The 26926-nt window shown below is 50.4% G+C and overlaps 4 protein-coding genes across 4 annotated transcripts; 1 reads left to right on the top strand and 3 right to left on the bottom strand.

Moving 5' to 3' along the window:
• Positions 1-729: 729 nt before the first annotated feature.
• On the bottom strand, positions 730-11347 carry pex5lb (peroxisomal biogenesis factor 5-like b). The gene is given in 14 exon segments (XM_068748536.1): positions 730-940; positions 1033-1194; positions 1280-1445; positions 1548-1754; positions 1822-1892; positions 1967-2110; positions 2759-2878; positions 3824-3922; positions 4039-4126; positions 4246-4363; positions 4619-4858; positions 5514-5628; positions 7225-7320; positions 11333-11347. Coding segments are annotated over 14 exon segments (1836 nt in total). The 3' UTR covers positions 730-745.
• An 851-nt stretch (positions 11348-12198) lies between these two features.
• On the bottom strand, positions 12199-13972 carry si:ch1073-184j22.2 (dual specificity protein phosphatase 18). The gene is made up of 2 exons (XM_068748721.1): positions 13921-13972; positions 12199-13479 (listed from the first exon to the last, which is right to left on the bottom strand). Exon 2 carries the CDS (start codon positions 13468-13470, stop codon positions 12850-12852), a length of 621 nt encoding a protein of 206 aa, XP_068604822.1. The 5' UTR covers positions 13471-13479; positions 13921-13972; the 3' UTR covers positions 12199-12849.
• Positions 13973-14760: 788 nt separating this feature from the next.
• Positions 14761-15753, top strand: sft2d3 (SFT2 domain containing 3). The gene has a single exon (XM_068749204.1). It carries the CDS (start codon positions 14761-14763, stop codon positions 15445-15447), a length of 687 nt encoding a protein of 228 aa, XP_068605305.1. The 3' UTR covers positions 15448-15753.
• A 154-nt stretch (positions 15754-15907) lies between these two features.
• wdr33 (WD repeat domain 33) lies at positions 15908-25979 on the bottom strand. Its single transcript, XM_068748592.1, has 21 exons — positions 25801-25979; positions 24755-24974; positions 24566-24634; positions 24368-24472; positions 24170-24265; positions 23250-23401; positions 21279-21376; positions 20892-21018; positions 20602-20756; positions 20426-20504; positions 20223-20333; positions 19780-19874; positions 19611-19697; positions 19318-19457; positions 19067-19222; positions 18262-18951; positions 18126-18183; positions 17377-17677; positions 17139-17293; positions 16876-17055; positions 15908-16555 (listed from the first exon to the last, which is right to left on the bottom strand). The coding sequence occupies exons 2-21, from the start codon at positions 24956-24958 to the stop codon at positions 16410-16412; spliced, it is 3204 nt and encodes a 1067-aa protein (XP_068604693.1). The 5' UTR covers positions 24959-24974; positions 25801-25979; the 3' UTR covers positions 15908-16409.
• Positions 25980-26926: the final 947 nt, after the last annotated feature.

Here is a 26926-nt window from a genome sequence, read left to right as displayed (position 1 = left end):
TCAAGCATCCCTTAAAGTACTTCATAAACTAATGAGTTCGACTATATTATGTCTCTCTCTCTCTCTCTCTCTCTATATATATATATATATACTGTATATACTTGTGTTTTACTAGTTTGGATATTCAGGTTAAAATGGGACTTTGATGTCGGATGCTATCGGACTAAAGCCGTTCTCGGCTTTGTGCTTGAAGCAGAGGAACCGCGACGGGTTCGAGTCGTCGTCAAGACGATTTACCTGAGAGCCAACAACAGGAAGGAAGTGAGAAAACACACCCGTCAGAATAAAACAGCGCCACAGGACAGGACGACAGAGACAAAGACGAAACAGCCGACATGTTTCCATTCGACACCTGAGAACAGGCAGCAGTGCGAGTACTACAGAGTACTACAGAGTACTACAATCCTCAGCTCATCAGCGGATGTTTTTTTTTTAAATAAAATAAATAAATGTATGAATCTCTAAAGAATCTCGTAGCCCTCAGAATGTCACGCTGACCTGTGGGGCTTTAACTGACTGATGCGTCGCTACGCTGTGACATCACAGCGTGACATCACAGCGTGAACTCAAACTCGGAATGGCTTTTAAGGTCCGGATTTTAAACGTGAATCGCGGAGCGGGAAAAAACGTGGCTCCCGGGATCCGTTCTGACCCGGATTCTAAAGGGTTGTGGCGTTATTGACTTTCCATCGTCGTCTCTTTGGTTTTAAACCACCTGCCGTCGGCGGGGGGGGGGGGGCAGCTATCACACGTCGCCCACATCGAACACCCTCATCAGCAGGTCCAGGTCCCCGATGTCGGCAGCCTGGAACAGCTCCGGTCGGTCCATCATGGAGACGGCGATTCTCAGGGCGGCCCAGATGTTGGCCGACATCTGCTGCTGGCTGCAGCGCTGACTCCGCCTCTGCTGGTTCAGAGCCGTTAGGAAGTTACTGACCGCCTCCCTGCAGGGCGAAAAACCAGGGCCAAGTCAAACCGGGACAGGGACCGGGTCATCCGGGACCGGGACAAGGTTGCGACGGGTCATCCGACTCATCTGTGGGCCCCCAGGTTGATGCAGCTGATCCCCAGGTTGTATCTGGACCGGATAAATCCGGGCTGCAGCTCCAGGGCTCTGGTGTACGCCTCCACCGCCTCCTCGCTGCGGTCTCCGTTGGCCAGCGTCGCCCCCAGACGGTTCCACAGCAGGTAGTCCTGAAGGCAGCCATGACATCATCAGACCACACCCAGGACCACCCATCATCATCATCATCATCATCATCAGCAGCAGCAGCAGCACCTGCGGCCTGACGGACAGCGCCGCGGTGAACGCCTCCACAGCCTTGTTGAAGTCGGCGCTCAGGTTGAAGAGGACCCCGAGTCCGGTCTGCAGATCCGGATCCACGCGATCCACGTTCAGGAGGGCGGCGTCTTGGAACAGGAGCAGCACCTCCTGCAGCTCGCAGCTGCACGCACAGCAGACGTTCGCGTGACGCAGCCGGGACTCGTGGGTAGTGTAGTCCCTACGGACGACCACGGCGACCGCCGGCTCTGCTGCGTGGGCCTACCTGACAGGCGCTCGGGGGCCTTTGCGCGGCGTGGCCGGGGAGCCCCGCAGCGGGCTCCGGCCGCCCAGGACCAGGTGTCTGTATCGGGGGCTGTGGCGGATCCAGCGGCGCAGGGCGTCGCAGGCGTCCCACTGCATGCCGCCGTTGGTGAAGCTGACGGCGAGCGCCATGAGAGCCGGCAGGTTGTTGGGGCGGAGCTCCAGACACCTGCAGGAAGTGGAATATTCACGTACGCCACCGTTCCTGCGGCTCTGCCGCCGACAGGCCGTCTCACCTCTGCAGCGCCGCGACGGCGGCCTGCTCGTTCTCATTCTCCGCTTGGGTCGTCCCTAAAAGCTGCCAGGCCTGGAGAAACCCACAAAGAAGAGTTGTAAACGCGCACGAGAACGGCTCGGACGACCCGACCCGGAGAAGTTCACCTCCGAGTCCTGGGGGTCCTGGAGGATGGCGGACTCGAGCAGTAGGACGGCGGCGTTCAGGTCCCCGTCCCGAGCTTTCTCCTGGCCCTCGGCGAAGGCGCTGGGCCGGTCCCCGTAGGGGTTGTTGCTGCTGAAGAAGTAGCCCTGCGCAGAAAGAACGTAAAACACGAAACGGATCAATACGGCATCCGATAGATATCACGGATCGACGACGGCTGGACGTTCATTCTTAGGTGAACCGTTCCGTGCAGGAAGTGTTGAGGACAGCTCGATGGCGCCGGAACGTCTCGGCTTCGGGGGAAGTGAAAGACATCCATAGATGAATTATTGATGCTGCAGATATAACCCCCCCCCGCCCACACACACACACACACACACACACACACACACACACATCACGCTGCACCGGGGCCGTCCGGATAAAAACACTTTCCATTCGAATTGCATCAGGAAGATTTGATTTATGATAAAAACAAATGAAAGAAGAAATGAGGATGGAGAAGAATAAAGACGGGAACAGATGGGGATTTTTCTCTACCATCATGTTATTAATCAGCAAACACACCGGTAATGAAATCACAGATGTCGACATGTCGATGCCACACCTGAGCGGAGGCGGGATTACTGCAGGATTACGTTTAAACTAAAGATTAATGCTGGCGAACATTCATCTCATTCTAATCCCTAATACTCGGAACTTTATCTCCTCCTCAACTAGAAAAAAAAATTGGGTTTCCATCAAAGTATGAAAGATGGAGGGGGTCGAAGGTCACAGCCAGGTTTTAAACTCACTTTCTCAGCAGGTGAGACCGTGGGCGGGACCGGACTCTGCTCCTCAGACTCCTCCAGCCAGTTCCTCCTGGCTAGCTCCTCCCACTCGGCCTGCATCTTATCCCAGAACTCCGTATCCGACTGAAACGCAGCAGCAACCTCATGAACACGGGGGTCCTACGTTTCCCATGATGCAGCTGGGTGACTCGGTGACCAGTCTGCCAAAGCGCACGCGAATGAGGGCGAACCGATTTAAAACGGGCTGCACGGTGTGAAGCTCTGCGATTGGCTGTTTATTGGGTGTGGTGCATGCTGGGAGTCGCAGTTTCGATTCCAAATCCTCTTGACTTGCTGCAATTCTGATAAGCTATCCTGTTGCCGCAGGAATGATGGGATGTCATATGGATTAAAAAAATTGTTTGATCATTGAACACGCCCCTGCTTCATCTGCTAGCATCATGCTAACTAGCATCTACGACGGGTTCTGGTTTCAGGATTAGGATAAAAAGACGAGCAGATTCCGACACTTTGGTTTGTAAATTCAAATGAAATGACTTTTCTGCGCCGCTGGTTTCGACAATCCTTTCAGGCACAGATTGAAATACCGGCGGTGAAATTCTGAAACTGTCGGTGGCGGCGATGAAAAGCTTTTAATCAGGAGGAGGCGCTGCGACTGGATCGCTGAACCGAGCCGACTGGGCTGATTGAAGAGCAGAATGACGCAGCAGGAGTCTCGAATTAAAGGAAAGTCTGCACTTCAATCACATCCAACGCCCACGATAGATGAGGGGGGGGGGGGGGGGGGGGTGGATCAATCTGCCACTGATCAACTGTTAACAACCAAATCACACAAGAGCGCTGGAATCGAACTCCGGCCAATCCGAGGACGCTTTCATTTTTCCCGTCCCGTCTGAAATCTGATCCTGAGTCTGTTCCGAATGTTCTCTGATCGGCAGCATAACAATGAAACCGATATTTAACGGCCGACGAGGACGGCGATCCGGTTCCCTAGAAAGCGAGAACTTCCTAACGTCCGGGGGGGGGGGGCAACGGGGACGCTTCGTCAGCGCGTTTCACGCGAGTGACCTCGACGGCCGCCTTCGCCCGGACAAACTCGTCCTCCAGAGACTCCTTCCTGGCCAACAGGGAACGGGTCCGTCTGCGCTGTCTGGACGCCCCGCAGTCCTGGACATACAGAGACAACAAAGGTCAGCCGTCAGCGAGACGCCTCGTGAATTTAAAGATTTCCCCAAGCACCCCGAACTCCTCGCTTAACGCCGAGGCGGGAGACGGCGCCCGACCTGCGTCGATGAGGTGAAGTCCAGGTCATCGAAGCTGTGGACGTCGAAGGAGTTCTTTGTCAGAGGATCCGTTTTGAACTCCGCAGACCTGACGAAGGAAATGCAACCGCCGCTAGATTAGATTAGCATCCGAGCGGGTAGCGCCGTCTGGCTACCGACTCCATCACTCGTTTGAACAGACGCTCGGCGTTTTACGGGGTGATTTACCACAGCAGTTCGCTGGAGGAGTGGTGGGACGTGCATCTCTGCTCGTGTCTCCTGCGTCCCCGGTCCTCCACGTCCAGGTTCACCTCATCCCATTTGTCCAGAGGAGACGACAGACTGACTGTTGGCAACGACAACAACAGGAAGAAGTCTGGTGTTAAACCTGAAACAGGAAGTAAAAGAGTCATCAGAGTAAAAGCTCAGATTAAAGTCAGCGTCTTGTGGGTTCAGAGCTTTTAAGCGAATGAACGCCGCAGCAGAGCAACATGGCCGACTTGCGGGATTCCTCAGGGCTCCGTCAAAGGCCCGTTATATTGTACTGATCATCTTTAATAAACATCATGTGCTTCCTCTGAAGCGGTTTAGCCCGCAGTACCCGAGTCCAGCGAGATCCTCTCAGGCGTTCTGGGACTTGCAGGCAGCCGCTCCACCTCAACTTGGATCAGCTCCGTCTCGTCGGGTCTTGTTCGATGTCGGGGGCTCTTAGAGCTGCCCTTCCTCCGAAGAGGACTCCTCCTCTGCTCCTTGATGCCGCTGCCACGACGACCACCATTACTGCCGACGCTGCCTTCTCCCGGCTCGCTGAGGTCCACCAAGTCCAGAGCTGTGGACAGAACTTTAAGACGACAGGTTCTTTTTTGTACGACCTGCAACCGAACGTCCTTAAATCGTATATTTGCTCCTGCGTTGTTTAACCGTATAACGGATGAGTGAATGTATTATATCCAGTCTAAACTGTGCCCTTTAAATGTCATCGAACTGGGAATCAGGATGCACTCCAACGGAGGTAATTTCAGTTGTTCAGTTTCTGACATTTATATGTCTAAAAACAGAAGAAAAAAAAGCATGGAGCCTTTTTCCGACTCCTAATGAATGGGAGGACGGAGGACGGAGCAGACAGGAGGAGAAAGCAGGTCAGAGGTGCTGATTAATAGCTGGAATACCTGCTGAGCTGGAGGTAGCAGATGGGAACAGAGGAGAACGGAGGGATAACCAAGGACACAAAGTTAGAACAAACAGATCAGAGAGGGTAAAAGAGCAGTCTCTTTCTTCAGGAGAGGAAATGAAGATGCAAAGCAAAGCGATTTCTGAAATAATGTTTATTTTTATTCCATCTGGGAGGATGGAAGGTGGAGCAGAAAGAAAAGGATGACTTCAGCAGCCACCTGAGCAGGTTGAAGCGATGAAGAGGAGGTGCTGATTAGCAGAGGAGGATCCCTGCTGAGGTGTTGAGGATGGGGCACAGGTGGGATAATCAGCGGCCGTCTTACCTGCTGTGTTTGAGGTGAGGGGCCGGGTGGAGGAGGCTTCGCTTCGGGTCACGGAAAGAAAGTCATCAATGGATGGGCTGAGCAGGGGTCGACTTTCCTGCTGCTCCCGGACCAGCTGCAAACCAAAGAAAGGCAGAATGCACAGCCTGAAGAGACGAGCCTGAAGATCTACAGAACACCAGAGTTACAAACAAAAGACACGAAAGCTCGGCCAAAAACTACAATGTAAAACACCAAAAACATCAAAGCTACAGACCCAAAAAACTACAGACTAAAAACAATACCGGTACATTGGATTGGGATCAGTCCCCGTTTCCCTTACTCGTGGGTGAAAGAGGTTTATGCGACACAAAATCTGGCTATGAAGAAACATTTAATTACATCCTGGCTTCCAAAAACTAAAAGTCTACTATTGCCCAACTGATTACTATGGTTTCATCATATTTTTAATTTCATTTATCTTGAATTGGAGCCAATGCAGCATTAAAAAAAACCACCACGTTGAAAAAAATCTCAACCTCGAGCAATGATTGTGATTTTCCTGTGCAGCCGACCGTGAGCTCGGCAAACATCTGCTCCGGCACGACGAGGACGCCGGACGCCGCCTCGCCTCAAACCTGCAGGGACGCTTCCAACAATATTTATTCCCCAAGATGCCCAAAGTCCCCTTTATATGGCAACAAACTGCTGCTAGCTGTGCATTCTGGGAAATGTAGGACATAGAACAAAATTTAATTCACTGCTTCAATATGAGGTCTGATTTAATCTGATCTCAAATCTGTGCGAGTGTGTGTCTGCCTCGCTAATCCTAATCCACACAGCCGCCGCGTGTCCACATGTCGGATGAATATGCTTGGATTTAATCCTGTGAAAGAGCAAAACAGCTCCATCGTGCAAAAACAGAACATCCAGACTGGAATCCCTGATTCAGGCCAGAGAGACTAACATAAAGACGTCAGACAGAGGAAAGGCGTGGCAGGTACAGGTAACGCAACATGATGCTAACGCTAATGACGTATAAAGCAGAAGGAGGATCTTACGGCACAGACACGATTCATTTGGTCGCGTTCGACAGATGATGATGATCCAAAGTCTACGGAGTTCCTTTTGGACCAACGCTAATAAGAATCATTGCAGGTTCCGGATGTGAAAATAAGCGTTTCATTTAGAAAATAGAGTCCAGGAATGAAAACAAAGCATTTCTTTATTTACTTCTACCAAATAGAAGTAAAGCTCAAACCTCCGCCGAAGGCTCTTTAAAAAAAATGTAAATTCTACTCAGAGAAAATACCTGTTGTTCGCTCAGTGCGTAAAAACAACAAGAAAACATAAAAATATGATTTTAAATAGCATCTCTAATTTTATGATGCACCTGTCTAGCCGACAACAAAAATAGGTTGGAGTCGGACGGTCTGTAAACGCGACCTCAGAGTCGCGTTTGTTTATAGAGCGTAGCTTAGAACACCGTGTTTAGCCTCTAAGCTAGCAACAACCTGCTTCAGCCATACAAAACACGCATCCAGGGCTCATCAAAATACCACAACATTAAGGAATTGAATTTAAATTTACGATTATTAACTTCTTTTTTTTGACGTAATCATCCATCGTCAAAGCACGAAGCTGCAGATTTGAGGTTTTAGCAAAACAAGCAACAACTAAAAATGCAAAAAGAAAAAAGAGAAAGAAAATAAATCGTGGTCGTCATGCCAACCTTGGTTGTCACGGCGAAGAGGGGGTTTCCTTCTGAGGAGGCCTTTTTACCAGGAAGCTCCTTCAGCACCATGGCAACGACCCTTTCCCCTTTCCCCTACAACAGGCAGATCGACAGGGTTCATTCATTCAGTCAAGTCCTTTCAAAATAAAGTCGGAGGTTTTCATTTCTCTGCGGCTGACGGAAACAATCTCCAGGAAGTGGCATCATTTATAAGCGCTAAATAATTACCAGGAAAATAAAGAAAAAGACTCCCGTTTTAATTTGTGTTAAATTAAATTCAACATAAATCACCATGAAGCCCCGCCCCCTAGAATCTGGATCTGGCATCTTTATCGGTTTGACAGATATTCTAGAAAAACCAGGCTCTAGATCCGGAGTATCTAAAGATACGGCCGCCCACCTGCCCTCCGTCACCGCATCCACACTCCTCCTCCTTTGGCCTTCCTCGTCTCCCTCCTGGCAGCTGCTTCCTCCTCATCCGTCTCCCTCTACACGCCTCATTGCTCCTCTTACCGTCCCACCCTCATCTTCCTCACGCAGACCCTACACGCCGCCATGTTCCAACGCCCAGCGAGCCCAACCCAGGAGGGAGGAGCCGACCCGCACTCCGCCCCCAACCAAGTGATTTGAATATTCTTGAAAATCCTAATGGTTTGGGCACATAAACACACACACACACACACACGGTATTCGCTCTGACAGCAGGGAGCACTTAGCAGCTGGAGGAGGAGCCGAGGGACATTTAGGCTCCATGATCCTCCAGTCTCTCCAGCATGCAGTATTAATGCTACGCCTGCGCCGCCCTGCAGAGGGGTTAACTGTTAGCCGCTGCTACGCTAGGCCTTTTCGTTCGCATCGTTTGTTTGGTGCAGACGCCACGAAATCCCAAAAGTTAACACAAAGGGCGATCGTGATGAGGTCTTCCAACAATCTGACCTGATGCTAATTACCGAAGCTACGAACAGCTAGCACGTCCAGCTGCAAGCACCTGCATCCTGTTTGATGAGAACAGACTCGAGGATCAATGAAGGAGGATCGGATCCACAAAGTGAACAGAGGTCACGTGACCTCGTGACTTTTGCCCCCCCCCACACTCACACAAACTGCTTCTAATCCGTTTACACTAAAAGCGTCCCGGCAGACATCGACCTAATCCGGTTAGCACACCAGAATACGTATTTTCCTCGCAGCCACGGGTTCCGGAGGCGAGTCCGAGCCGCCGCCAGGCCGGACGGGTCACTCCCTCAAGGTTAGCCAGCGTTGACGGTGCGTCCGTTGGTGCTGATGGAGTGAATCCGCCTCGCTGGACGCAGCGGGCGGGACAAGTTGATCAATAAAACATCAGCCGTGGTTTTATTATTAGACCGACGGACGGGCGCCGCATCGGGACGCTTCTGAATAAAAGCGCTCCTCCTTCGCCGGGTTTATCAACGAACAAACACATCCGCCTGGTGCCCCCCCCCCCGAGACGAGAACCTGGAACCTGAACCTTAGTTCTGGTTCTGGTTCTCAGCCGTCACCGACGGGTTTCGGTGCGTTTTGGTGATGTCACCCTGCACCGTCACGGCGGGAGAGCTGGTCAAACTAAAGCCGACAGAGTGGAGCTCTCTCTCTTTTATTTTACCCACTCTGGCACAGTGTTGGTCGCCCAGCTGTGAAGAAAGAGAGAGAGTGTGCGTGGAGATACTGTCGGACTAAAAATAACCTGCTGTTGTGCTGAGCTAACAGTCCTCCATCGGAGCGTCCCGGCGGAGCTGAGCTCAACAAACACGGCTCCCGTCCCCTCTGAGCCGGGCCTCAATGGGGCCCCGTAGAACCGCGGCACTGACGCGTCCACGTATGCTGCCCAGGAGACCAAAGGTCAATCGTCCCGCTGAGCTCGTGGCTGTTGGTTCAGTTCCCCGGATGAAGGCAGGGCTGCCGCCCCTCGCCGTTCCGTGTAAATTGATGGCGTGACTTTTTTGTCGCTCCGCCTCTAAGCCGGGATCAAAGGGGACAGGGCGGGATGGGGGGGCGGGACGTTTTGATCACGCCCAACTGTACGTCTTAAAGGCGGCTAGTAGGAGTTAGCATCAGAATTAAATGCAGTTACAATCTCAATAGGAACAGAGACACCTTCCGTCAACGCCCCGTTAGCGTTAGCCCTCGTTAACGGAGCACCGACGCCATCATGGCGACCTCGCCATCTTTAACAGCAAAGTCATTTCTCCTGCAATAAATCCCCAGCAGCCCGCCCCCGACCCCCCCCGGGCAACCTGCATCCATCACTGCAGAGCTATTTATGCCAGGATGGATGCTGATCTCTGCGGCGTCCTGAGGAGGGACGGTGGGAATGTTCTCGTCTCAGCGGGACGAAGGAGAAACGACCTGCCGAGTCGGACTTCTACTCCGTTTTGACCGGGACAGCAAAACTTTTTAAAGATTATAGCTGCACCTTCACGTCGAGTCGGAGTCGAGACGAGATGAGTCGGCGATGCCGGGACGAACGAAACAACCCAAGGAGCTCAGGACAGTTTAGAGTCTGTGGTGAGTTCACTGTCCTTAACGACAGGAGGACAGTTGAGTCTCTGCGGTGAGTTCACTGTCCTTCGTTCGTGTCGTAGCAGAAGGACGGGCGTGTCCCTCCGTCCTCACCTCCGCCGTCTCTTCGCTCTGTAATCAAAGACACGCTCTGCTGCGTTCAGGCTCTTCACCAAAGACGTCCAGTTCTTCCGTGACCTCGCGTCGGACAAGGTCAGACGAGCGCTTTGACGAGCGCCGCACTCGTCGCGCCCTCGTGCGCGGCACTTAGCGAGAGGAGGCGGCGCCTTGAGGGCGAGACGACGGCGGCTGGAGCCATCGTCACCGCGAGCCGTCAGGAGCAGGACGGCCAAACACTGAGAGAGAGATGGTGATTGCTCAGCAAAAATAAAAAAAAACGTACTTCAGGGTGCTAGCAGGTTAGCATTCCGCTATCAAACTTTGTTTGGTGTTAAAGGTCAAATGTGGCTCCATCACTTCAGATTTGTTCAGTTTGTATCTTTGGAGTTGGAAAAACAGCCTCAGCTAGCGACAAAGCGAGGATGAAAGAGACGCTTCCTGGTCACCTGAGCGTCCGTCCATTCGGCTCCTACCTGCACGAGAGGCTGAAGCTAATCGCTATTTCAGAAGCATCAGTTAAAGAGCAGGAAGAACTTCAAACCGGCGCCGGTACGGAGGGCGGAGACAAATCTGGACGTTCTCGTGTTTCGTTCATTTCAAAGAGCAGAATAGATGAAAGAAAAAAAAGACCTAACAGACAAATAAACCGCCGAACCAATCACAGCAGAGCAGAGCGACAGCAAATAAATAAGAAATAAACATTCACTAGTCACCAAGAGGAAGTCGTAGATCCGACCCAAACAACTGGTTCCACCAGAAAACCAATCATGCTTCAGGAAAAACGAGCAGCCAATCAGATTTTACAGCGGTGAGTTATCGATCAGCAATAATGGCAATACCGATCGCATCCATGTTATTATCCTTGAGTCGCCTGCCTTTGATTTTCAGTTTGTGTCTTTAATTGAGTTAAAAGTGAAGACAGTAAAAAGAGGAAGATGGATGAAGAGTCGAGGTTTTTCCAAAACCCCTTTTATCTTAACTACCCTCTGGTCGCTTCTTTGTTTTAATACTAGATCTAATAAAAATAAATAAATCACTAAGAAAATTAAAGACAACTCAGAATTCTCTAAATTTGCTACTTAGCATAGAATCATAGAACTGTGTTCTATGATTATCAATCCATTTCCTGTTTGGATTTAAGGAGAATTGTACAATATTTATTGATGTTTAATTAAACTGAACAATGAATCCAGTCAGTCTGACAGTTTGATCAACACAAAAATTATTATTGGTTAAATTATTGATTATTTAATGTGGTCGCAGGGAAAACTACCGGAAATCTTAGAAGGAAAATATAAAAAAAAAAATACAAATTGTAAAAATTAGTTTTATTGTTTCTTCTGTTATATCTGCTGGTTTTGAACACATTTAAATGACTCACTAAAAACACGTTTTCATATCGTTCCGAATCGTTCCCGTTACCGGAGGAGCTCCGGGATCCACTTTAGAAACAGGTGAAGCTCACCTGGACCTGGTACATGTTTCTGAGTCTCTCCGACTGCTCTCAGATCGGATCCGCCAGCGGTCCACCGCAGCCCGGCTCCGCTCCAACGAACCACTCGGTGCCGCTTCCGGCCTCTCGGTTCCGAAACCTCAGCAAAGCCCCCGCTGATATCCCGGTGTACGGTAGCAGCTCCCGGTCCCCGCCGTCTCCCGGTCCGCTCCGTCCAGCCCGTCCGACGCCAAAGCACCAAAACGCCGCGGGATCTGGATCTCATCTCCGCCCGGCTCCGGTGGAGGGCGGGGCGTAAATAAACCGAGCCGAGCCGAGTTTGTCCGAACTGCTCCGACGTAAAGCACGCAAAGCTAAGAAGATGACTTCCTGTGTCAAATTTCACAATAAAAGGGTGTTTTTTTTTGGAAACCCGCAAGTTTTTTCGATTAACAGAATTAAAAAGTAAAGCGAACCGAAAGAAGTTTAGCAAATAATCAAATTTAATTATTCCTTACTGATATCCCACATTAAATTAAATGATGAAAAAACATGACTGAAATATGAACATTTTAGGTTTTTGCCTATATTTTCTTTTACATTCATCGGTTTAATTCATATAGAATTCGGTATGTTTCCAGAATATGTCTGGGCTATTTAATACTTAAAGATTTTTTTTTAATAAATCTATTTTCTTAAATATACTTTTCATCTTTTTTTTAGATAAGATATGCTTTTATTTTGAAGGTAACACTTCAAACACTTGTTTTTCTTAAACTTGATTCGAGAAACACCTGAGAAACGCAGGTGAAATATTTATTTCCAATAGACACCCCACATATTCTTAATAGACGTTATAGTCAAATATAAAAAAAGAGAAACCAACATCAACAAACAGGAAATCCATATTTTAATCTGAAAACACGTTTAGATGGAGACATAAAATGACATTACATCTGAATCCTGAGTCACCTCAGCCCGTCCGAAGCTGAAACAGACACCAGGTAAAACATTTAAAGCTAACTGCTAGCCGTGCTATTTTGTTTCATCTGCAACAGAACTCTTGGATTCATTGTCAGTCGGGTGCTTTAGATGTCGTTTGTCCGAGCAAACTAAATTAAAACCAAACAATTATTTGCTGTCTTTAAACCCTGAAACCCTGCTGTGGCTGAGAGTTTTGCAGCTGCTTCTCTTCGTCTGATCAAATACATTCATTGACACTTTGTTGAGTTAAACTGAAAGAGTTTCTGGTATTTCACACAACAACGAGGTCCCAAATCGTCAATAACCCGCTGGGCCTGGGAACTCCTTCTTTCAGGAGATAATGGAGAAATTCTGGACCCAAAAAGGTGCATTTTACAACAACATAAAAAACTTAAACCCTTTTTCTCACACCAGGAAGTGTCTCAGCAAATTAACATAGGTAATAATAATATGTCACATGACTAGTTGGTAAATTCATGTAGCTTGCTCGTCAGTGAGAAACATAGCATGTCTAACTGTAGCCCTGTCAGGTTGCATTGTGGGTAATGTAGGACGACGAAGCCTGCTCAGACTTTGATGCTGCTGGATTTGGATCCTCTTCGCTGTTTGTTTTTTGGCGGCTTCACCGACAGCCGGCTCACCAGAGGCGACCTGGGCGCCAGCGGCGTTAACCAGCTTCTCTGCTGTTCCAGCGACCTCTCTGTCCTCGGGGTCAGAGGTCGCGGCGGCGTCTCTGCGAGGGCCGCCACCCTGACGGTGTTCTTCCCATACAGCCTCCTTTCATACTGAAGCAGCTGCTCCCAGAAGCCGGCGTTCAGTCTGACGCAAGGCCGGCTCTCCTGGACCCACCGGTGGGCCTGGCGCAGCGTCACGCCTCGGTAGCGCATGAGGTAGGCCATCACCAGCGCAGGCGAGCGGCTCATCCCGGCGGCGCAGTGCACCAGCGTGCCTCCTGCACGGTTGCTATGGATGCGTCCGGCGACTCGGTCGAAGTGGTCTCCAAGGCGAGCGCTGGGCAGGTCAGAAACGGGGACCCGCACGCACTCCACGCCCCGGTAGGCGGGGGAGGCGTGGCCGACCGTGGCGTTAACGATGAGCGTGATGCCCTTCTGCGACACCAACGCTGCGTTGAGGGGGGCGTCGGCCGCGCCAAGGAACAGGGTGGGGGTGATCTGAGAGAGCGCCATGCCGTCAGTCTGACGGGAAAAAAAAAACATGCCGGACCAATCAGCAGCTTCACGGCAGATCACGCAAACAACGAGTGTCTCTCTCCAGCTGTTCGCACACATGATGGATTCAGACAGCTGTTAACTGAAGAGACAATGGACATCCCATAATAATAAGTACCCTGTACACAAGCAATGCTACAGTATCATCTATTTCACTTGTTAAATAAAAGATTCATTCTACACACAAATGTTTTTCCCTGGAGACTGCGCTAACAGTTTCCCTTCGCTTTCATTCTTTGTGCTAAGCTAGGCTAGCTAACTCCTGAATGAATTGTTCAAAGTTCTCCTGTACAACTTTAGATGCGACTGACGAGGAACACCGAGGAATACGTCCGTGCTTAAAGGGGTCTGTGATTGGTTCATTTGAAAATGTGTGTTACCACAGGTAGGAGTGTGTGTCTGTTTTACCTGCTGCTCGGTCCGGTTCCTCAGCGGCGTGTTCCTCTGATCACTGCGCTGAATAAACACACACACACACACACACACACACTGATAATACCATAGAAGGCTGTGTGTGTCTGTCAGCCAACCAATGACATGAAGGATTTATTTTAGTCTGACAGCTGAAAACTGAAGTCATGTGACTTTTACCATAATGAGAGCAACAACCTGACAACTGAAGACAAACAAACACAAACACCAAAATGATTGTCACGGACAAAAAAAGAAGTGAAATACATTTTCATTTTCTCCATTAATTATTTTTTCCACATATGTTACGTTCAGGTGAATTTTTATAGAGCCTCATCCCAATCTAGTAACCGGTCATTTATTTATTCTTATTTATGATTTGATTATGTTACTTGATTATTAGTATATTTTGTGGAGTCAAAAATAAGGTGATCCAACATCAAGATTAAATCTGTAGATTCATTATGAATTATTTGCTGCCACTTTTACTTGCTTTTCAGTTTTATTTATAAAATATTTCCGTTTATTTTTTTTAAAGAAAAACATTTTTATTTTTCTTATGTGTAAGAATAAAACAGGTACTTGCGTGTACATATGTGTATTATATATATATATATTTTTTTTTAATACGCTGTAATGAAGTTATAAATAGTGATTAATGTAGCGTTGAACCCGCAGGAGGCCAGATGCCATTAGAGAAGCAATTCTGCTTGCATCCTGTTGGGGGCGCTTGCGGACGGTCAGAGGTGGAAGGAGGATACAAGTTGAAACCGGAAGAAGAAGAAGAAGAAGAAGTCCAGACAACAACAGCTAGCTAGCTAGCTCGCTCAACCCGTCATGGCGGAACTAAACCGACAACTTCAGGAGTATTTGGCCCAGTCCAAAGGCGGCGGCGCTAAAACCATCTCCCAGTCCAGCTCCAGCACCGCGGTGGACATGGGCGACGCGGAGCCGGCACCAGGGAGCTGGTTCGGGCGGTGGTCCAGCCCCTGGTCCGTTAGCCGCGGCGGCAGTCCGTCCGGCCAGAGCTCGAGCGGGAACGGCGGCTTTTCCTGGCCGTGGTTCGGCGAGCCGGACCCTTGTCTGCCGGGGATGAGCCGCCGGCAGCGGCTTGTGGCCTTCGGGGGTTGCGCGCTGTTCTCCGCGCTGTGCTTCGGGCTGTCCGCGCTCTACGCGCCGCTGCTGCTCCTCTACGCCCGGAAGTTCGCGCTGCTCTGGTCGCTCGGTTCTGTGTTCGCCATCGCCGCGGTGGCGGTGCTTCGCGGACCCAGCAGGCTCGCCGCCGGCCTGCCGACCTCTCCCGGCGCCGCGGTGTACCTGTGCGCCCTGGGGGGGACCCTGTACGCGGCGCTGAGCCTCCACAGCACCGTGCTGACGGCGCTGGGGGCCGCGCTGCAGGTCACCGTCATCGTTGTTTACCTGGTGTCGCTGCTCCCCGGAGGCAGCGCCGGGATCCGCTTCGTGGGGGGGATGGCGGCGTCCGCCATCAAAAGGACGGTCTCTGGGAAAAGCATGCCGATCTGACCGGGGGGGTGCGAAGCCAGAGGAGCCCCCCACCCGGCTCAGACCCGAGGCGGATCCATTAGGCTCCCAAAGAGCGGCCCGCGGACTCCAGGGGCCAATGAGGAGTTGGATCAGGACCGAGTTGAGTTCTGCCTGATCATTTCTGATTATAGACAGATATCAGTCTCTTGATTTCAAGGTGGAGTGGCTTGATCCCTGACCCTTGACTTGCAGGGTGGACGGCAGCTGATTAAGGACGTTATCTGTGAACTCCGTGTGTGTGTGAGTGTGAGAGAGAGAGAGAGAGAGACATGGAAATAATTTTGAGTGCAAGTAATAAAGCACTAAATATTTTTGCTTCATCTCTTGTCATTCTGTCAGAAAGGTTGAACTAAAATGTAATCTTGTAGAGGGGTCGGGTTGACTATTGGTGTAAATATGGATCTGGATCCAATAATATTTTTCTTGTCAAAATCGTGTTAGAAATCCCACATTTATCTTTACATTTACAAGAAGGGCTTAAAGTTTAACCGAATAAATAGTGAGCACCTCGTCAAGTATTTGATCACTAAGCCCTCACGATGGATTTTGAAGAGTGAATCTTTATTGTCCACCTCAGTGGAGTCAGTGAAAACGCAAGAACATAGAAATCTTTTACAAAAAAAAGCAACGAGAGCCGACGACAAAGTGTTGACTGTGAAATAAAATGAACAGACTTGAGGTACAAAGATGATATTTTACATTAAAATAAATGTGAGCTTCAGTGGGGTGGGGACAGATTCCCGTCCGTCCGCCTGTAAAGTCCGGCGTTATGCTAGGATGCTGATGGACCAATCAGAAACCGCCGTCCTTTTCAGCAGCAGAGGTCTGAATGGGTTAAAAGTTTGTTTCCTCTCTCAGGTCTGTGGGGGGGGGGGGGGGGGACCAGGAGGGACGAGTGGACCGGAGAAGAGGATGGTCTGGAGAGTTTCCTTTCCTCGGGACTACCGGCCTCGGACAGCCCCCCTCATTAACCCCCTCTGCAGCGGTCCTCCTCTTCTGGGACCTGGCCCTCCTCCAGAGCCCCAGCCGCCTCGTCCACCGCGGCCGGACGGACCGTAGCCCCCTTCCTCCCTCGGAGGGGGGCGACCTGCAGGGGATGCAGCAGAGGCCGTGTCAGGAGAGCGGCGTGCTCCGCTTCAAAGTAATACTGAAAACTAGCCTAGCGTGAAAACATTGTTTCCAATACTGAAATAAAAACATTTTAAGTTTCATCACAAACATTCTAAAATATGAAATTAACATAAAGACTTAAAAAAAAATAAAAGTGCAGCAAAAAGCGCCCCCTACAGGACGCAGAGCTCATTACAGCCCAGTGAGAACGACCGTGATGCTAAGAGGCTGAACTGCGGCATGGTGGCCGCTTGGGGGCGCTGCAGGACAGTCATGACAATCTGCTGTGGTTTTCACCTCCGTCCGCATCGGCTGAGTCCCTCTCCCGGGGGTCTCCGGTTCCGGGGCCTTCCTGCCACTGACGTTTCCGGGGGGGCAGGGAGGCCATGTCCATCCCCTGCAGGGAGGAAGAGCGCTCGCGGCCCGCCGGAGATGACCCTTCGTGCATCTGCTGTCCGTCTCGATAACCGTCGTGACCTGCGGACAAGGGAGGAGCTAAAATGAGAATCTCAGAGCGGACATTTCACCGGGGTCGACTTTGGGAGTCGAGCTCCTCTCACCTCCTGCTCGGGGTGGACCTCCTGCTCGAGGTGGCCTCCCCCTGCCCCCGGTGTCCCAGCTTCGGCCCATTTCCTCTGAACTGTCGAAGCCCTCCTCCTGGGCCCCGTACTCATCGGGGTAGCCTCGAGCTCCGGGCCGGCCGGGGCCTCTGAACCTGAAACACCCACCGAGTCCAGTTCCATCTGTTCGGATGGAATTCAAGTTCTACCTCGTGTCCCACGTTTCATCCAAACTCACCTCTCGTCTCTCCGTCCTCTGAAGTCTGCGCCGCCGAACCTCTCATCGGGGCCCCAGTTTCCTCCTGCTCTATGTCCTCCCCCCCTGTGTCCTCCTCCTCCTCCTCCTCCTTGGTATCCTGTTCCAGGTCTCCAGCTTTCATCTCTGGCGTGGTAGTCCCTGGCACCTTCAAAGTCTTGTTGCCCACGACGACCCTGTTGGTTGTCTCCCCAGTAAGGCCCTGAGCCGGATTCTGGTCCTCCAGGTGTCTGTCGCTCAGAGGGGCCCAAGTGGTGGTTGGGCGGCGGCCCCCGAGGGTCCCCTTGAGACGTGAGAGGAATGAAAGATGAAAACCAGAGAACATCTCCTACTATGGACAAACGGACAAACACGGAGCCGTTTCACCTGGGGAAGGTGCTACATTTCAGGGTCAAAGGTCATTTTAGTCCTCAGCCTTGACATATTTCGCGTTTCCTCGGGTTAGAAGGGTTGTCCGTTCATGGAGGTTTATTCCATCGGATGTTTTCTGAGTTTGGAACGCCACGTCGACCATTCAGTGACGAAAGTGAGACGTTCTTTCCGGTACCAGAACTCATCGCGGGCCGAGTCCATCAGTACCGGCTGTACCGCGCAGCTTATGAAGTAACACGGTGAGCATGAAAGCTTGATGTTGTTCAAATTAAAGAGGGTCTAAATTAGAGCCCTGAGGTACGCCAAAGCTCATCTTTAGGACCATAACTTCAAAGTGAGCTTTTTTCGAGGGGTCTTACCTTTACTGTTGGGCCCCTGCTGTCCCATCCCGTGCATCATAGGCCCGGAGTTCTGAACCTGGAAAGCAGAACTCAGGTTTGTTACAGAACTCGTTCGTACACTGGCCAAACCACCCAGGAAACCACATGAACTCACGTGGTGCTGCCCATATGGGGGCCCCTGCATGTTTCCTTGGGACCCTTGCAGGTTTCCATGAGGCCCCTGCATGTTGCCGTGGGGTCCTTGTACATTTCCGGGCGGCCCCTGCATCCCACCCGGGCCCCCCTGCATGTTGCCCATCCCATAGTTGTTTGGCATGTTGCCATGTGTCCTGGATGTGGGCCCCATCATCCCACCCTGCATTGGAGCCTGAGGGCCCATCATGCCCCCCTGAGCCTGAGGTCCCTGTTGATCCCTCTGACCCATTCCTCGAGAAGGGGGGCCCATCATTCCACCAGGGCCCCCCTGCATCCCTCTGGAACCCATACCGTGAGGCCCTTGGGGACCCATGTTTCTGGGAGGGCCAGTGTGTCTCTGCATTCCTTGCATGTCTGGTGGCCCCATCATGTCCTGAGGCGGCCCCTGGTGAGACTGGGGTCCAGAGGGTGGCCCCATGTAAGGAGACTGCATGCCTCCGGGACCCATGGGGCCCCCCATGTTGTTGGACATTTGCTGAGAAGGCATGTTTTGTGGAAAGCCCTGCTGGCCAGGCGGCACTGGGCCTCCAGTGGTGGAAAAGGAGGACATAGCACCCTGTCCCTGCTGGGGGCCCAGGTTCCCATCGGTGCTCATGCGGTCCATCCGGTCCATGCGGTCCATCCGGTCCATCCGGTCCATCTTCATTTGCTGCAGCCAAAGGCAAAGCAGCAGATTGATTCAGTGCGTCTGGCTCCTGTATGCTGCGCGTAGCGTAGCGTAGCATAGGATAGCAGCTAGCAGCAGCTAGCGCAGACGGTCTCACCTCCAGCAGCATCGGGTTGTTGTAATGCAGAGACGCCATTTCCTGCTCATGCTCCGCTTGACATTTCTTCTTCATGTCCACTTTCTGCTCCGCCTTCCTGTCCTTGGACAAATCGGCATTGGGGGGCATCATGGGTACTTTATTATCCGCCCAGGCCTGGAGAGAGAGATGAAGAAACACGAAGCTCAGCTCATTTCGAGTGAGATCATCCGCTCGCAGCTCATTGGCTGGACACGCATCGAGGAGTTCACCTGTTGGAACTGCGCCGGGATCGGTTTGGCGTACGGCACTTTTTTCTGCGGAACCTTCTTGGTGTCTTTACCCATGACCTCGTCCATGCCCCAGTCCAGACCCGGGATGGACATCTCCGCGTCAGAAGCTGCATCTTTATCTGGAGGCAACAAATACAGCTCGATAACCGAGAAGAACCAACAGCAACACAAGTAGAACAGTCACACAAACACATCGGGATCATCGGCATAGAAGCGAACATTCGCCGCCATTTAAAACGGGAACGCGTGAAACGTTCCGGGATCACACTCACTGCTCTGCTCCTGCTCCATGGCGGCCTTCAGCTGCTCGGGGATGCCCATGCCGGGGATGGAGGCCATGTTGTTCAGGTCCATGTCATCTGGAACAGTCATTCAGAGAACAGCTGGTTGAGCCAGCAAGACGACAATGACCTGGAGGGTTCTTGTCCTCCTCCGGCTTACCGTACTCCACCCCGTCCTCTGACATCCCAGGCAGCAGGTTCAGGTTGTAGCGGTCTCTCATCTTATCGCCTGGTCGGTTCCTCGTCCAGAATTTACTGAACAATAAACACGAATTTGTATACATGTTGTGTACAAACTGTTATACATGTATAATGACGGTATATATTCTGCATGTTACATATACATCACATGTGTATGTTTTAGAGACATATATATCTTGCATATATAATGTCTGGATGTTGTGTACTTGTATAAATATATATAAACTATAAAGTTCTGTAATTGTTGGTTAAATGTTGTAGAAATGTATGCAGGTGTGTATACACCTTGTTTGTGTATAGTGTGTGCGTATCTGGTGTACATGTTGTGTGTATATACCTTGTTTGTGTATAGTGGGTGTATCTTGTATGTATACACCCTGTTTGTGTACATGTTGTGTGTACCTGGTGTGGTCGTTGGACCCGGAGCAGAGGATGTGGCCCAGCGGGTGCCAGGCCAGACTCCAGATCATCCCTTCGTGAGCCATCTCCATCCCTCCGACCTCCTTCTCCACCCTGAAACACCAACAACAACAGGGTGGGTGTGAGACCCTGACCCTGGGTGCCCTGCGGGGTCCCCGATCCCGGCCTGTGGATCGGTTCCTTACCCAACATGCCAGAAGAGCAGCGAGCCGTCAGAACCGCCGCTGGCGAACAGCCCTTCGTGGACGGGATGCCAGGCCACGGCTGAGACGAGGACAGGAGACAAGTTCAAACGGGATGTCCAACCCTGCTCCAGGTCCCCCCCCCCGGAGCCCTGCTCTCATTGGCCCGCGCCACTCACCCGTCGCCTCCTTCTTGTGCCCTCGGAACACCTGCAGCTCCTCCTTCAGGTTTCTGATGTCAAACAGCTTACACAGGTGGTCACGTGACGCCGTCAGCAGCCAATTGCCATTCAGGTTCCACTTCACCTCCATCACGGTGTTCTTGTGGGCGTGGCTGAGCAGAGGGGAAACAATTACAACCGTTTTTAGGAAACGGTCTCAAAGGGCCAGACTCCCATGAGGTCACGATGAGACGTCAGCCAATGGGATCCACCGATCCGATCTGGTCACGGTTCCAGACCACACTCACAGCGTCGCCAGGCTTTGTCCGGTCTTTGGGTCCCAGAATTTGATTGGCTGTTGACTGTCTTTACTGCCGGAGACCACCAGACCTTTGGTGGGATGCCAGTCGACACATTTCACGTCGGCACCGTGACCTGCATGATATTCACATTATCATTATTAACTAGTTACTATGTCTGACTTGTCAATGTCCGGCTTTGACTTTTCTTTTATTATATATAAAGAACACCATGTAAATAAATGTACAAAAATTATATATTTTACACACGATTTCAGTACAAATACGTGAAGCTGTCCACGTCAGATACTAAAGTGTTTTTTTTTTTTTTTTACTGGTTCTGGCGTCTGAAACAGGAAGTAACGATCTCTCACTATTTTTTTTACTCGTCGTTACCTCGGAGGATTCTCTCCTCGTGGCAGCGCATGAAGTCCCAGATACGAACCGTTCCGTCGTCGGAGCAGGTGGCAAATTTATTATCTGTCGGAGAGAAACTGGAAAAAGGAAAAAAAATCTGATCAGGTGATTGATCTCACCCGAGATCCGCGACATCTTTGAAGTTAACCGAAGGTACAGAGGAGACACCCAGCTGCACGGATAGCAAAAGCCGTGAGCGACAGCCACGACGGACGGCTTAGGGACAGCGGGTCTGAGGAAAAGACAGGAGGCGGAGCTAGAAGTGACGGAGATGAAGATGCTGAAGTTCTCCTTGGGAGGGACCAGGTTGGTTTAGACATGAGACAATAAGAGGGACAGTGAAGGTTAGACATTTTGGAGACACGGTCAGCGAGACCAGACTTTGATGGTTTGGACATGTCCAGAGGAGAGACGAGGACGATATCGGTAGAAGGATGCTGAGGACGGAGCTGCCAGGGGACAGGGCTAGAGGACGACCCAGGAGAAGACACGTGGACGTAGTGAGGAAGGACAATCAAACCTGTTAAATTAATTATTTCTCATGTCCAAATAAATGTTGTAGAACCTAAAAAATAAAAAAATTAAATCTAATGACTCAAAGGATTGAAAATGGGCAGATCAAAACTGCTGAGTCATCGGTCACTGAATGGATCCGGACGCTCCCCTGTGCAGAACCGCCGGTGTGAGGTCGGTCTCCCCCTGCTGGAGGATCACAGGCATGACAGGGCCGAAACATCAAGCATCAGTCAGAACATCCCAGCTTCTGAATTCAAGCGCGTTATGACCCCCCCCCCCCCCCCCCCCCCACGGGTGGGGGCAAAGAAACACAGAACCCAACAGTAACAGATCCTCACAGCAGTCGGTCAGTGAACAAATATGAAGTCATTTCTGGTTCAGACTGTAGCCTAATAGCACCCCCTGCTGTTGTGAAACCAGACTGCAGTTTAAAAAGCAAAATTAGAGCAATTTCAAGAAATTCTCTTTGGAAGTGGCCGTTCTGCTGCTGGATAACAGTTTGTGTTCGGGCAGGTGCGCTTCCTGTAAACACAGGAAGCTACTGCGCATCTCTTTTAATTTCCTTTCCTTCTCTCTGAACTGAGCTGCACCTTCGCTCAGCGTATTGTTGGCATCCAACCATTGGTCTGTGGAAGGTCTAGGAGGACAGACCGATTCCTGCGTCATCGTTTTTTGCATTCAAACTCGCTCGTTCAACTACGGCCTGAAGATCGGGGAGGAAACAACGCCACAGCCGGCGGGCGAGGAAATCAAGGTTAGCCGTGACGCCTGACTCTGGGTAGTATTAGCTGTGATAGCTAATGCTACCGGCTGGGCTGGACCACATTTGGGTACCGACAGGGACACGCACAACGTGAACGCTTTTTTGTCATGAAATCATTCTGGCCATAATTACACGTTTTGCCATTACGAAAACTGACCTGGAAATATCAGTGTCGCCACGCAACACCAACATAAAACTAAACTAATGAAACATCACCCAGGTGGATTATGGGATATGTAGTGCCGTGGACAAGTCGGGATGTGTCTCCCCCACCCCTCTCCCATCAGTCACATTGGCAGCAGTAGTTAGGGCAGGGCTGTGGGGGTTTTTAACGTGAGCATGTGGAGCTAAAAACTTTATTTAAACCCCCTATTGTGAGCAGGAGCTTCTCTTTATTCACTTTATTTTAAAACTTTATTGGTCAGAGTCAAAGCCTGAGCCTAGCCAAACCGCTTCAAAAAGAAATGATCTCTTTATTCAGCAGAGGCAGAGACAAACGGCTCATCAGCCACATCAGGAAGAACATCGACAACAGATCGCTGCAGTGTTGCAACAGCACACACATACATCTGTCAATAAGCAACCGCCGAACGTGGCCAGAGCGCCCCCGCATGGCTGACAACGAGAACACACTGGGGTTAACTACAGAGAATGGGAGATTGGGTATAAACCTGGCTTCTCTAATGGCCTCCTTGTGAGCCTGGAACATCTTGACGTTGTTCATGTTGGACTGCCAGTACTTGACGTAGCCGCCGTGGTCCGCCGTCAGCATCCACATGTCGTTGTGAGACCAGGTCATGGCCCGGACCGGACTGTCGTGCGCCTGCAGAACAGAGGAGGAGGAGGAGGAGGAGGAGGGTCAGTACAGCTCATAGAACAGAGACGTCTGGTCACAGTACAGAAACAGCGCTAAACGGACACCGAACCGGTCCGACTGAAAACTCTCCTGTTAGCTTTCAATGCTAACATCAGATAGACCGCTACCGCAGCCAAAGTCCGATATCATGGCATAACAACAGCTAGAATCAGAGCTAACATCAGCTAGCGACACTTCCAGCCAAAGCTGGATAACACAGCTAACATTAGCCATCAAAGCTAACGACAACAACCACAGCTAACGTCAGCTTAAGCCACCTATCCCGGCCCGTCGGCCATCATCGCTGCCATCGCTAATGTCAGATATCATATTAAACAACAGCCAAAGCTAAAGTCAAGACATGGATTCTTCCTTAAAGTGACCTGCTTTTCCATAAAAAAGAGAATTACTGCCAATAAATATTATTTCTGTTTATCAAAAACGGTGCCGGGAGAACCAAAACATTAAAATCGAGGCGGCCCCAGAGAGATTTGACTTCGTCCATGCGATCATGAAGCTTATATAGTTCTAGAAAAGGATCTAGAACATTCTCCGGGTTCTGTGGCATTTCAATCACGACACAGCGTTTAGGAAAGCAGCTCATGTTCGAGTGATTATCCCCCCCCCCCCCCGACATTTGTCTGACTCGTGCCCGAACAGTGACAGAGCAGAAAGCAGAATAAAACAAAAGAAAGGAACTTCTGCTGTGAGGATGACAGACAGGTGGATTCTTACCTGTAAAATGGTCTCAAAGTTGAAGGTGAGTCCGTTCCACAGAGTGAACTCGCCGCTCGAGGCGCCCGTGACCAGACGGCGACCTTCTGGAGTCCACTGGAGACAAACGGGAAGCAGACGCAACCAGTTCAAGCTACATCCACGACACGCTAATCAAATTCACAACAAATAACGCTTCCCCACAGATCAATAGCTCACCCTGATCACGAACACGGGACACTTGACTTTGTTGGTGGAGGTTCGGACAAACTTGGTGGTGACGGCGTTCATTGGGTTGTTCAACATCCCCAGAGGAGGAACCAGCTGTAGAGGGAAGGGCTCCAGATTTACAGGCTGAATAAAGTCACCAGTTGGCTCCTCCCCGCACAGATGCCCCGATCGGGGACCGCTACTCACGTCATTGTAACATCCTGCGTCGGGCTGGACGGCTCGGAAGTCTCGGTGGTCCCGCTGCCACGAACGGTTCTGGAGAACAAACAAAAAATGGTTCCTCCATCCGAAGCCGACCGGAGCCTGAAGCTTCTGAACCGGCCCCAGCGAAACAGAACCAAGCCCCCGTTAGCAGCCCGCCCGGGGCGTCTTTACCTCCAAGTGTCGGATGACGGAGGGGTTGTAGTCGATGGTTTTGCGATTGACAGCTTTCCTCATTCGCTTCCCGTCGAACGTGAGCTGCTGCATCGCCTGTTGCTGGGCGAAGTCCGGCCTCTTGTAGAAGACCTGCCGCGGCGCCTGGTGCTGGAACCGCGGCATGTGAAAGAACCGCTGCGGAGAGCCCACGTCTGTCGTCATGTTGACTCTGTTGTACCTGAGGGGAGGGGGGTCACAGGGTGGGTTAGGGTCATACAGAAAGGGTCCAGCAAAACAGAACCACCACCTCCATCTGAAAAGGCTTGGACAAAGATGAATAAACATATCATTTAAGAGTTATTATTTCCAGCATTTATCTCCAGTTTAGCCTTTGAATCTCCATAGCAACGTGCACAATCAGGGATTTTACTTCATAAAAAACGAAACACAGAAAATGGGTCAAATGGGTGAAACGTCACGAAACTGGGTAACAATGACAACACAAATGCCCCCGGGGTAACAGATGACGTCACATCAGGTTGACTCCTTTCCTCAAGTTGTTCTGAGGTAAACAAAACAGGCTCCCAAAGTCTTGCTCAATCAATACCCCGTTTTTACACGTGAATCCAAGATCAGCCCAAAACACGTCCTGGATCAGAACCGAACCGGAAGCAGAAAACACGCACTGAACGCGTGAATGTGGAACCAGTTCAGATTCCCCCAAATGAAACTATGCTGCTGCAAGCAAAGCCGTCATATGAAGCCTCGACGTTAGCACGTTAGCCCACACAGACGGCGCGGGCTAACGTCGTTAGCCGTGCGGAGCTAACCGCTACTGCTAACCGATCGTCCGTCACCTCGCCTTGCTAACAACGACCGGATATAGTTGACTGTTGATTGTTTTAAGCGTTCCAAATGACGTAAAAAAAAGTCAGTCAAGAGCCCGTCACGTAGGTGTTATCTTTCAGGGGCATTTTTTTTTGTCGTAATGGTCGCCGGAGATAAATGGCGGCCCGGCACTGGAAGTCGTTTCAACAACAACGCGCTTGCAGCTCCCAACTCACCGCCAATCTCCGCTGCAGAGCTAGCTATCTAGCGCTCATTGGCTGGCTAGCTTACTCCGTTAAGTGCTTCCCTGAAGCGTCATGAACGTTTCAAACTTTATTCAACGCAAATAAAACAAAAAGGTTCGTCACGTTAGCCACAAACACACTGCATCATGACGCTTCTGCTTCGTCTTCTTCTGGGCCCTGCAGAAAGGCATGCCGGGAGAGCCTAACGATGGGCAAGGAGCGCCGACGTCACGGCGCAAAGGATTCTGGGATACGAAGTCTGAACAGTTTTGTCGAATTGACGCTCGAATATTTCTTTGTGCGTTTTTAAGTGTGTGTTTCGTTAAATGTTTCTGACTTTGTGAGCCATCGACAATTTCAAATGACGTAATAAACCTTTAGAATAAATCTAAATAATAAATCTGTTATGTTTATTTACGTTTATTTATGGCGCATTTATCCAAAGCAACTCGAGAGAGAGAGACACAATGAAGCTACGGCGCAACTGAGACCAGTGTAAATAAAAAATATTATATCTTACAGTCACAATTTGGTTGGTAATGTAAACATATTATAATTTACACGGCACAGAAAATAAAATACGAATGGAGAATGTTTCAAAGGGTTTAGGTTTGTGTTTTATTTCGTTTTAAGGTCGTCACACTGAATGCAGCTCTACTTTTATTGAAATGTTTCCTATTTCGCTCTGTTCACAACTTAATTTCAACACTTCGGTCGTGCATTATGGGACGAGCGCATGCACGAGCTTTAACGGGCAAACCGTCCCGCAGGCGCTTCTCTCCTCTCACCGACCTGTCAGCCGGTAAGTTAGAATATTACTCACCTTTACGCGCGGCGATGCTCATAAATACAGCCGGTCATGTACAGATACACAGGACGCACCTGTTACCGGACAAAAATCACGGTTTGACGTCCGTTTCAAATTTTCTAAATCCGAGTTAATTAGGAAACATTTACAATAACTGGCACCCCGTTGCTAGCTTGTGACGTTCACTTAACGACCACAACGTAAAAGTTAAATTAAATGCATTAACCTCAGTTATCCGGATTATTTGAAACAATATTTAATTTATTTTCATTCTTCCTATAGTTTACGTCAGGCTGACCAAACCTTTTT

The sequence above is a fragment of the Brachionichthys hirsutus genome, chromosome 15 (genome assembly GCF_040956055.1).
Source record: "Brachionichthys hirsutus isolate HB-005 chromosome 15, CSIRO-AGI_Bhir_v1, whole genome shotgun sequence".
Lineage (NCBI taxonomy): Eukaryota > Metazoa > Chordata > Actinopteri > Lophiiformes > Brachionichthyidae > Brachionichthys > Brachionichthys hirsutus.
The sequence above is the reverse complement of the archived record's forward strand: the minus strand, read 5'-3'. Positions and strand labels throughout refer to the sequence as shown.